General features: G+C 39.9%; 1 protein-coding gene across 1 annotated transcript in view; it reads left to right on the forward strand.

Moving 5' to 3' along the window:
• The first annotated feature begins 3,086 nt into the window (after window positions 1-3,086).
• The window catches only part of LOC307165660 (zinc finger E-box-binding homeobox protein zag-1), a 50,921-nt gene continuing 41,836 nt past the window's right edge, over window positions 3,087-12,171 (forward strand). Inside the window, exons 1-2 of the mRNA XM_079883518.1 lie at window positions 3,087-3,103; window positions 3,887-4,101. Of these exons, the coding sequence (XP_079739644.1) occupies window positions 3,972-4,101 (130 nt within the window). The 5' untranslated portion in view covers window positions 3,087-3,103; window positions 3,887-3,971. The remainder of the gene's footprint in view (window positions 3,104-3,886; window positions 4,102-12,171) is intronic.

Genomic DNA, 12,171 nt, shown 5'->3' on the forward strand with positions numbered 1-12,171 from the left:
TGATTACCGTGAATTTTTCAACATCTCTCAGCCAATTACTTTCAGTCTTGAACAGAAATGCACACAGGAGTTCATGAAAGAAGAGCTTTAGGTTTTGAATAACTGATATATCCAAAAATATAATATTATGGCAAAGGTGTTTGCAACGTCAGACAAATGTTTGCTTTTGAGATGTTTGTGATATTTTGAATGCAGTGCTTCATTTTGCAAGAGATGTGAGGCATTTTGCATTTTGTGTGTGCAATTCATGGATTTGTGTGTAAAGTTTTGAAAAAGAAGAGGCAAATATTTGAAAATGTGTGTAAGCGGTTGAAAAAACCTGTATATGCTTCAGTATATGTGTTCACCGCTGTTATTTTTCCGCTGGGCGCGCGTCAGATGTCCTCTAGATGGCGGCAGCGCTACGGCTCATGATCTTTGTTAAGTCTTGAGAGCCACACACAGGGTTTGTGTTACACTGCCATATTAGATCCCTCCTCCTTTAGTTACAAAGAGAACATTTTTGCTCACTAATACTGAAATCTCGGTGACAAAGCTAATCCTCTCCATACTTGGCCTTTCCCTGTCCCTGATTATAAGATCAAAAGAAAGATTTTCCTGCACTACATGCCAGTGTGTGTTTGAGTGTATAATGCTGTAGCTCTCGGTCCCTGGTACCCTGATTCGGCCCCATGGATCTAATACTGTGTGCGGCGCGTAACCAATGAAGACCTGCCATCGCCAACTCCTCTGACTCAATTCTCCCATCTGTTATTCGCTATATAACCGGCCGATCCTCTTTTACCTTGTTCCCATCCTCATTAGCCATCGCATCTTGCCCTCCTTCATCATTAGTGGTTTTTGTTCAGGCAAGTATCCTTTACTTTTGCTCATACTTAGTAGAGATGCGCGATATATAGGCCACCATATCGGTATCGGTCGATATATATGTTCTTTTTTAATGTTATCGGCCCGATAAGAAAATTTGGACGATATATAAAAGCCGATAAATAATGTATTATTTCCTTCAGCTGAGACACTTCAGATGCGCACTGAATTGCTTGAAATATGATTGGAATCACTTCAAAAAGTAAAATACAGTTTCAGTGCAACATGTGCAGCGCAAGTCTGTCATATCGGCTACATAAAATCATAATGAGAACATTATAATTGTGTGTTTGGGACATGGATTATAATGGTGAGACTTTTGTTTTTGTAATCAGACTCTCCAAAATTATATCAAAATTTGGATTTAGATTTATCCACCAATATATCGATTATTGGCTTTCAAATATAAAGAATTATCGGTTATCGGTATCAGACAAAATTTTCATATCGGTGCATCTCTAATACTTTTACTCAAATGAGTGCTGTCATTTAAAAAAATAAATACTTGCATATTGTGCAAAAATAAAAATCTTCTAGTTTGAATTTAAAATCATTAAGCAAAAATGTATGTTTATTTTGAGATGCCTTTTAACTCTGAAACAACAAGAATCAATGCAAGCCCTTACTGCTACATGCACTCAATACACTGGACAGATATACAGCAAACACACTAAGATCTGCAGGAGAGAGCAGAGGTTTAGCAGATCTACAGCCTGACTTAAGCCACAATCTACTGAGCTGAGGTTGCTGATACAAATGGAAATGGCAAAATAAGCGCTGAGGTTTTCACATGCAAAGAAGTGAAACCAGCATAATGACTTTTCTTTTCTTGGTTTGCCATTCAAGTCGAGGCTTTTTATTCTCTTTGTCACAAAGGTTGGCATATAATTAACTCCTGTTTAATATGCTGTTAAAGAAGACTCCTCCCTTTGCTCCTTCTCTGAACCCCTGCCAAACTCCGGCACGCTGGAAATCCCACGGGACACCCCACCCTAGGGCGTCCCTCAGTGTGTATGAGGTGTTGGAGACCATGTGGTGCCCAGATTCCTGCTCTTACAGACTGTTTTTAGGCTCATTGCACACCGCAAACTGCACTGTTTGCACATAAAGGTTCCTTGTTTATAACATTAATGCAAATAACACTTTCTTACCATCATCTATAGGGACAGAGGTAAAGTGTTGAATGAGGCTTTTCTTTGTGTCTTAACTCCTCACATCCAAGATCCACAGCAGGGTGTAGGTTTATGACCCATTCCATCTCTTTTCCTCTCCTAGACAAAAGGACCGTGACCTCTCATCCCTTCTCCTTTTCTCCGGCTTTCACCACCTGAAACCCTTTATTTTATGTCCCTAAAAACAAATGTTCATTAGAAACGGCAAACACAAGCTCTTTTGCTCTTTAAAATGCACATTTGCACAGCACCCAGTGTTAAAAGAAACCATAAAACAGTGTTAGTTTTAATACCTTGGAAATTAATATGGTAATTATCCTGTTCTTCAATGGAAATTAAAGTACCATAGGCTAGCATTAGCACCAGATATCATCAATGAACCATTGTACCAACACAGTAGCCTATTTTTGTAAACGCATCCCGTTGGCATTCTGTGTAGAATAACGGCAAACAAGTCAGATATTAAAGGAAGTATACAGATAACGTTACGGAGGGTAAGTCTTACAACTTAATTTACGATGTTTATGCTAAGCTAAATCTCCAAGAAATATATACAAAACATTTTTCTTTTAAATCTCTGTAATTATGTGGTAATATTTGGCGTTGTGGGTTTTCTTGTAATGTCTGTAAGAACGTTTTTTTTTCCAGACAAAAAGATAAATCCGCCCGCTGTTGTAAAAACACCGATTAAGATAAAGTTATTTTCCCCTCAGAATCCATGAGTTCGTTGCCGCGCTTTTTTTCTCTGGCGCGAGCCAGGAAAATAAGATAACCAAGACAACATTTAATCGATAGTTTTCATAGAGCAGAAAATAATGTAATATATCACAGATGGCGTGTTATTATAGTTAGACAGTAGCCTCATTTTAAATGGTTGGCTAATGCAAGACAACAAAAAAATGACATTAATAATAATTAGCAAGCGGAATGTCATTACTTAACCATTAACATAATATAAAGGGGAAAAAGTAATTTATTTCGAAGTGCTTAGGGATCAAGGTCCACCCTACCTCGCGCGCCTCAGGAAGTATTGCGCGGGCATTATCATGACAGTACGCGTTCAGGTGGGTGTGTGTGTGAGTGTGTGTGTGAATGCCAAGGTAGGGGTCCTAAAACGGTGTGTTGGAGTTTTTCTGATGTTTTCTTTTTCAGTTGCTAAACAGATTACCGTTCAATTACACGCACAAAAGAGGTGACAATGCAATACTTCCTACAGCGATCAACAGGAGAAGGGGAGCTGATGGGGGGGGGGGGGGGGGGGGGGAACAGGTGCGATTCGCTCACAAAACACCTACCTGTGCATATTATACAGGTAGAATATTCACGTGGGCGATCAAAAAAGTGAAACTTTTTTGCCAAAAAAAAAAAAAAAGTATGCAATTTTAGCTAGAGTAGCTATAATTTAATTGCTTTAACGTTTTATTTGGTCGTTTTTCGCACGCATAGTAGACATAGCCTACCTTTTACGATGAATAAAATATGCCCAACATTATTGCTATATGCGCTTTTAATGTAGGCCTACACACGACCTACTTTATATAAAATACATGCCAAAAAAAAATCACTTTATTGTTATAACACCATGTAGCCTACACAACTGTACAGCTGGTGAAATTCTTTGAAATGCATGGACATATATGTCATATACTGTCATATAGTTGATGTCATATATAATCTCCACAGCATGACATTATTTAACGTTGGTATTTATGACCAGAAGAATCAGACATGAACATAAATGTCTATTTTATTCAAAAATAATAATAAATAAAAAAAACTCCAAGAACTGACACACTTTCTTTTTCAATTTCTCTCTTCTTGCAACACACACTCCGGGCTGACCCCAGACCTGCCTCCGATGATGATGATGACATCACCAAAGCCTGTGATCGCGACGCGCGTCTGAGCGCCACTGCAGTCACAGCGCGAGCGATGCGGAGCGACACTTCACGCGTTTATCCCACCGATCCGTGCGCGCGATCCCCGGTTAAACACGGAGACGACATGACGGAGAGGATCCGAGGAAAGCGGAGAAAACAAGCGAACCCGCGGAGGAACCAAGGTCAGTCAGTCGTGCATTAGAAGTTTGTGAAGTGTCCGGGTTATTCCTGCAGTCATTCATTCCGCTAAACTAACCAGATCAGCACGCATTTTACGGACAAACTACTTCCCAAACTATTATTCCATGCATACATGGATAAATCAAAAGCGGGAAACATGTCTACATTTATTTTTTGAATGTAGACTCAAAGTTTGCAGAACTTGCGGTGCGCTTTGCATCATTTCTGCAGTCCTCAGCATCACGTTTTCATTGACTTTTACAACATTCAGCTGCACTACTTGTTGCACTTCCTCACAGAGTTATTAATTTCTGGGTTTTTACTAATGAAAAAAAAGTCGTTTCTATTTTTATTTGTCAATTCAAATAGGAAAAAACGCTAAATAGAATCTCATAGAATATTAAACGTGCTATTAAGAAGATTACAACTGACTTTGAAATTAATGTCGTGGACTATGTCATTCTTTAATTAATTGCTTTTGGTCCAATAAGTAATACCTCAGTTATCTGAATTTAATAGAAGAAAATAACAATGTTTTATATCTTTAACACACTCTGTCAGCTTGGATAATTTATTTAGAGATTTCATGAAATATGCAACTGAATATAATTTGCATAACAGTGGAAACTAATTCCATGTTTTCTAGTAATATTACCAAGTGCAGCATTTATATTGAAAATAACAGAGGGCCAAACACAGATCCTTGCGGCACTCCTTAATTTACTGACATTATCTTAGATTTTCCCCCTTTAACTAGACAAACGGTTTGTTCGGTATGATCTAAACCACTTTAATGCCTGTCCCTGAATACCAGTGTAATTTTGTAATCGATCTAAGAGTATTTTATGATCTATAGTGTCGAACGCAACACTAATATCAAGTAAAACTAGCTAAATGTAGTTATTTGTAATTTTAATGAGTGCAGTTTCTGTGCTATGATGAAGCCTAAATGTTTGGTTTTTTTGAAAGTTTTATTAAGATGATTACAACTAACTTTGAAATTAATGTAATTTACCTTATGATTTATGTCATTCTTTAATTATTGTTAGTATTATTAAGGTTCATTTACGTGAGCAACTTATGCATTTATCACAAATTCAAAAGGGTTAGACTTGTTCCTCAAAAAGTGTTTTGTCAGGGCATTAAAACAGAAACGCAGTGTGTTCAATCATGCATATTCATTTAAAAATCGATATTTAAATTGCATTCAACTTTAAATCTTATTAAGTTATAAAAATCAACATTTATACAGTATTGAATCTGAATACCTTTGTCGTTCTTGAAGAAAGTTGCTCCGTTTGGGCCTATAGGTTTTATATGCACAAAAGTCACACTCTATAAACTAATTTGCCAGCCGGCCTGTTTATTTCACGTTTCATCCACACTGCATTTGTTTATAGATCGTGTGTAGATGAATGTAAGACAATTGTTCTCGGCAATTCGTTTAGATTCGTTTAGAAAAAAGTTTAGAGTTGTGAATGTGCTTTTCTGAGCGGTTGTGTATCTTAACAGTTGTAGTGTTTGACATGACCGAAGACGTTTTGTTGGAGATGCTCGCAGAAAAGTGTGTATTTGAGTGCATGAGTGTGGTTAGAGAGGTTCCTCATTTTGGATGCGGTATAAGTGTCAGTTTTGTCAAGCTCACACCCGTGTGTGTGTGTGTGTGTGATCCCCAGAGCTAACGGGTTAAAGCCCACCCTGTCACCTCTCATACACACACACACACACTCGCCCTGTGTGTGTTCTTGTAGAGGTGAGAGATGCTTCTGACCCTTTATAAACTCGCTTCCTTAATTCCTCTGTTAGTCAGAGATGCACAGAAGGAACGTTCGAGATTTTAGCTTCTTGTTCCACCAATGGTCAGTTTTACAAAGACTAAGACTTTAAAAATATGCTAATCAATCAGATGCTGCTGGATGTTTTCTTTTTCTCGTCACTTTTCTTCATCGTGTGATTTTGATGGATGTTTGAAATCAGTTCTCCGCAAGTTCACACACGTGAATCATCAACATCATCCACTTAAAAATAAAAGCTCCAAAAGTTGTTTTTTATAAACCTTTTTTAGTTTTATAAAGAACCTTTCAGTGATCATTTCTTAAAATAATTTTTTTTTTCTTAGTGTGAAGAACATATTAAAAATCTAACAGTATTTTTAACTCTCTAAAGCACCTTTTCCATGGATGTTAAAGGTTTTACTTGGAATATTTAATGGCAATAAATAACGTATTTTTTAACAAACACAATACTGACTGTCTTCAACTTTACATCTATTGAATTTGTTGGTCAAACTTATCGTTTTTATTTTAAAAGTGTGTTTGTGCATCTTTCTTTGCAATAAATGACACTTGCTTTAATATCTGAGATCTAATGCAATGACATTCACAGGTTTGGATTGTGCTGTAAGTGTCCAGATATATTTGCAGGACACTGTTGAGGGACAAAACATTGAACAATGACGTGCAAATCATTCTGTAACATGTGTGTGTGTGTGAGTGTGTGCGTGTGAGAGAGAGAGGGTGTGTGTGTGTGTGTGTGTGTGTGTGTGTGTGTGTGTGTGAGAGAGAGAGAGAGAGAGAGAGAGAGAGAGAGAGAGAGAGAGAGAGGTGTGTGTGTGTCTCTCTCTCTGTGTGTGTGTTTGTGTGTGTGTGTGTGTGTGTGTGCATGTGAGAGAGAGAGGGTGTGTGTGTCTCTCTCTGTGTGTGTGTGTGTGTGTGTGAGAGAGAGAGAGAGAGAGAGGGTGTGTGTCTGTCTGTGTGTGTGTGTGTGTTTGTGTGTGTGTGTGTGTGTGTGTGAGAGAGAGAGAGAGAGAGAGAGAGAGAGAGAGAGAGAGAGAGGGTGTGTGTGTCTCTGTGTGTGTGTGTGTGTGTGTGTGAGAGAGAGAGAGAGAGAGAGAGAGAGAGGGTGTGTGTCTCTCTGTGTGAGTGTGTGTGTGTATGTGTGTGTGTGTGTGTGTGTGTGTGTGTGTGTGTGTGTGTGTGTGTGTGTGTGCATATGTAGAACAGATGATTGTGGAGAGAGAAAACTCAATTGCATCAAACACTTCTCTGGATCATGGCGCGTTCTTTGCTTGTTTCTTTCCTCAACTTCACTTTTCTCCAGTTTTAAGTGTAATCTGCAGATTCAGATTCATTATGTGAGTGAGACCAGCTTGTTATCAGTGTGTGCATGAGTGTGTGTGTGAGTGTCTGTGTGTGTATATTGTGGATTCTAGTCTGACAGTGGACAGTGTCCATCCTAAAACACGAAGACAAAAACATATAGTTTCGTGTTTTGTCGGCGTCACTCAAAGAACGAACGCTTTCATCCGACCGGCTCCATAAAACAAGCCTGAGGAGCGCAGATGTTGTTCAGTCCGACGACAACACTGGGAATGTCTTTTCTACGGAGGAATCCTTTACGATACAGTGTGTGTGTGTGTGTGTGTGTGTGTGTGTGTGTGAGTGTAAGTGAGTGAGTGAGTGAGTGAGTGAGTGTGTGTGTGTGTGTGTGTGTGTGTGTGTGTGTGTGTGTGTGTGTGTGTGTGACTGAGTGTGTGTGTGTGTGTGTGTGTGTGCATTTGTCACAACTAGAGCCAAGTTTGTGATGTATCAGATTTCACGGACGTCTAATTGTCATGTGATCTGAAACGTTGCATCTTTGTTTTCTGCGATTATTACGGCCTTGGATTTTGCCGTAGTGCTTCAGTTACTGCTCACTTCTCTGCTTATTGTCTCTCGCTGTTCACGTTTTCTTTCTCTCTCTCTCTCGATTGCCTCTTTGCGTTTTCTTTTTTCAAGTGCCAATTTATTTAAACTCTTTTCCCTTTTTCTTCATTCGCCTTCATTGATTTCCAAACCCCAGCCTTTGTAGGCAGCTGGGGTCCAGCTGTGTGTCTGCTGTCGAGTGTGTGTGTGTGTGTGTGTGTGTGTGTGTGTGTGTGTGTGTGTGTGTGTGTGTGTGTGTGTGTGTTTCTCTGGCACAGTCTTGTCACAGTGGGCAGAATGCGAGAAAACGACAGACAGAGAGAGAGAGAGAGAGAGAGAGAGAGAGAGAGAGAGAGAGAAAGTCGCTTGTCATTTTGGACAACAGAAGAGAACTGGGCAAGAAATCATAGAGATTTGAGAGAGAGAGAGAGTGAGAGAGAGCGAGACAGAGTCCCGGCTCCAAAGTTTATTAGTGGCTCCCCAAACGAGAGAGCCGAGGCGTCAGACGCAGCGGGAGACAGAAAGAGGAGGGATAAAATACAGGACCAGAGATCGGGACAGTAAAAGTGTCTCAGAAGATGTGCCTATTCCTTTGTGATAAATTAATTAGGACCAAAATATAAGTAATCTTATATTTATAATAACTGTATATATCACAATACAGTTATTTCTGCTGGAAATTTTAATTAAAGATGCATTCTTCACATTTTTTTTAAGATATAGTAACTAGGGTTTGAAATTAACAAAACCAAATGCGGGTAAAAATCAACTGTGGCGGATAACGCTGTCAAATTTGGCGGGTTACTTATAATGTTTACTCACTTTGCTGGGGAAGACAAATCTGCAGATTTAGCGCAAATACTCAACTCGTGAGTCATCATGATATATTAAAGGGATAGTTCACCCAAAAATGAAAATCAGCCCATGATTTACTCTCCCTCAAGTCATCTTAGGTGTATATGACATTCTTCTTTCAGACGAACACAATCAGAGTTATATAAAAAAATGTCCTGGCTCTTCCAGCAGCTCTTCAACAGCTCAGTCAATGGCTGTTTCTGTTTTGAAGTCCATAAAAGTGCATCTATCCATCATAAAAGTGCATCTATCCATGATAAAAGTGTATCTATAGTGCATTTTTACTGCGTGATCAATAAGCAGCTCGGCACAACGGTTCATATGCTCATTGTTGCAAAATTATGACCAGAAATAGATAAATATTAAGTCTGCTATTTAAAACAAATAAAGAACCAATGTTAGAGAATGGTTATTATGCACAAACGCCGGGTAATTTGTGCAGTGTGCGCATGTCAAAAAATCTATTCCGATTTTAATCTTGTGACATATAAACGCGCACATCAACCCAGTCACGTTTCTGCATGTAAACGTAACCCATTGTCTGGTCTCGCCTATGACAAGCTACACAGACCGTACCTGTGTTACTCACCTGTGTTACCCACTTGAGAGCCTGCCTGTGTTACTCACCTGAAAACCTGCCTGTGTTACTCACCTGAGAACCTACTTGTTACTCACCTGAGAACCTACTTGTTACTCACCTGAGAACCTACCTGTGTTACTCACCTGAGAACCTGCCTGTGTTGCTCACTGAGAACCTGCCTGTGTTACTCACCTGTGTTACCCACCTGAGAACCTGCCTGTGTTACTCACTTGTGTTGCTCACTGAGAACCTGCCTGTGTTACTCACCTGTGTTACTCACCTGAGAACCTGCCTGTGTTACTCACTTGTGTTGCTCACTGAGAACCTGCCTGTGTTACTCACCTGAGAACCTACTTGTGTTACTCACCTGAGAACCTGCCTGTGTTACTCACCTGAGACCCTACCTGTGTTACTCACCTGAGAACCTGCCTGTGTTACTCACCTGAGAACCTACCTATGTTACTCACCTGAGAACATGCCTGTGTTACTCACCTGAGAACCTACTTGTGTTACTCGCCTGAGAACCTGCCTGTGTTACTCACCTGAGACTCTACCTGTGTTACTCACCTGAGAACCTGCCTGTGTTACTCACCTGAGAACCTGCCTGTGTTACTCACCTGAGAACCTACTTGTGTTACTCACCTGAGAACCTGCCTGTGTTACTCACCTGAGAACCTGCCAGTGTTACTCAACTGAGAACCTACCTGTGTTACTCACCTGTGTTACCCACCTGAGAACCTGCCTGTGTTACTCACCTGTGTTACTCACCTGAGAACCTGCCTGTGTTACCCACCTGAGAACCTGCCAGTGTTACTCACCTGAGAACCTACCTGTGTTACTCACCTGTGTTACTCACTTGTGTTACTCACCTGAGAACCTGCCTGTGTTACTCAACTGTGTTACCCACCTGAGAACCTGCCTGTGTTACTCACCTGAGAACCTGCCTGTGTTACTCAACTGTCTTACCCACCTGAGAACCTGCCTGTGTTACTCACCTGAGACTCTACCTGTGTTACTCACCTGAGAACCTGCCTGTGTTACTCACCTGAGAACCTGCCTGTGTTACTCACCTGAGAACCTACTTGTGTTACTCACCTGAGACCCTACCTGTATTACTCACCTGAGAACCTGCCTGTGTTACTCACCTGAGAACCTACTTGTGTTACTCACCTGAGAACCTGCCTGTGTTACTCACCTGAGAACCTGCCAGTGTTACTCACCTGAGAACCTACCTGTGTTACTCACCTGTGTTACTCACCTGAGAACCTGCCTGTGTTACTCACCTGTGTTACCCACCTGAGAACCTGCCTGTGTTACTCACCTGTGTTACTCACCTGAGAACCTGCCTGTGTTACCCACCTGAGAACCTGCCAGTGTTACTCACCTGAGAACCTACCTGTGTTACTCACCTGTGTTACTCACTTGTGTTACTCACCTGAGAACCTGCCTGTGTTACTCAACTGTGTTACCCACCTGAGAACCTGCCTGTGTTACTCACCTGAGAACATACTCTACTGTACTGGAACATACTCTTACAACAACCGAAGGGGATACTCTGGGTTCGGGCCAAATACACGTAATCTTTACTCTGTTTAATTTTACGTTAGTGTGAACTCGTGAACTCCTGTTCATCTGCTCTCCAGTCCTTCACCTGCACTGAGAAACCATCATCTGACTTACCTGTAGCCTTCCACTCTGCTTTCTCATACACTCCTGCTAAAGTATTTTATTTCATGGCTTGGTTGAATTCTAATGTAGAATGCGGTGTGTTATTTCTTGATAACAGACCGCTGCTAAGTATAACACACCGTTGCCATGAAAAACAGAGCGTTGCTATGGACGCAGGATTCTAACCGTAGAGACGGAACAGACTATTTTCTTTAGCGAAAGCAATACAATCGTTTTTAAATCAATAAACTCCTTTTTAAATCAATATTTTGTGTCAAATTATTGATTTATTTGGTAGGTAGCCATGTAATAAGCGGGATAATGTAGAGCGAGGCGGTTGTTATAGCGAACACAACCCCTTCAGGCTCCACTTCGCGTCGGGGTCCCGATCAGCCTGTCGGGGGTGTATTCGCTATAACAACCGCCTCGCTCTATATTATCCCTTACTTATAAATCACTTATCTCGTCTGTGTGACAACAATACAGTTATTTCTGCTGGAAAGTTTTATTAAAATTGCATTCTGTTTTTAAATTTTAGATATTAGGACAGTAAAAGTGTCTCATGTGAATGTTTCATTTTGAGATTGCTGGCAAAATTAATTAGGATAGTAATACAAGTCATTTTAATGCTGTATAACTGTATGCATGTGTTTATGTATATATATATTAGTGCTGTTAAATCGATTATTCGTGATTAACTGCATTTAACATACAAATATATTATACATATATCAGTGCGTGTGTGTGTGTGTGTATATATATATATACACATATTATATAAACAAACTTATGTCAGATGCGATTAATCACGATTCAATTATATACATTTTTTTCCATTTTAAACTTATGGTTTATATACTATATACAAAAATAAAAGTGATAATAATCTCATATTATATTTATTTAGAAGCAAAACATCAGATTATAGTGAAATCTCTACTGTTGGTCAGATTTATACAGCGCTTTTCACAATATACATTGTTTCAATGTAGCTTAACAGTAAATCGTGATGTTGATTTTTATAATATCTTAATATCTTAATTTTAAGAGCTGGACGATATTGTGCATCTCATCATCATCATCATCATCATCATCATCAGTTCTGGTCTTAATTAAAGCAGGAGAAGCTGAAGATCTCTGTGAGCTTCTCATATATGAGAAACATGCGTCTCATATGCATGATAAACGAGTGTAAGCGTGTGTGAGAGAGGCTGGGGGTGTGTTTCCTCGGGTCACGTCTGTGTGTGTGTGTGTGTGTGTGTGTGTGTGTGTGTGTGTGTGTGTGT

Source organism: Squalius cephalus (genome assembly GCF_949319135.1).
Source record: "Squalius cephalus genome assembly, chromosome: 10".
Classification (NCBI taxonomy): domain Eukaryota; kingdom Metazoa; phylum Chordata; class Actinopteri; order Cypriniformes; family Leuciscidae; genus Squalius; species Squalius cephalus.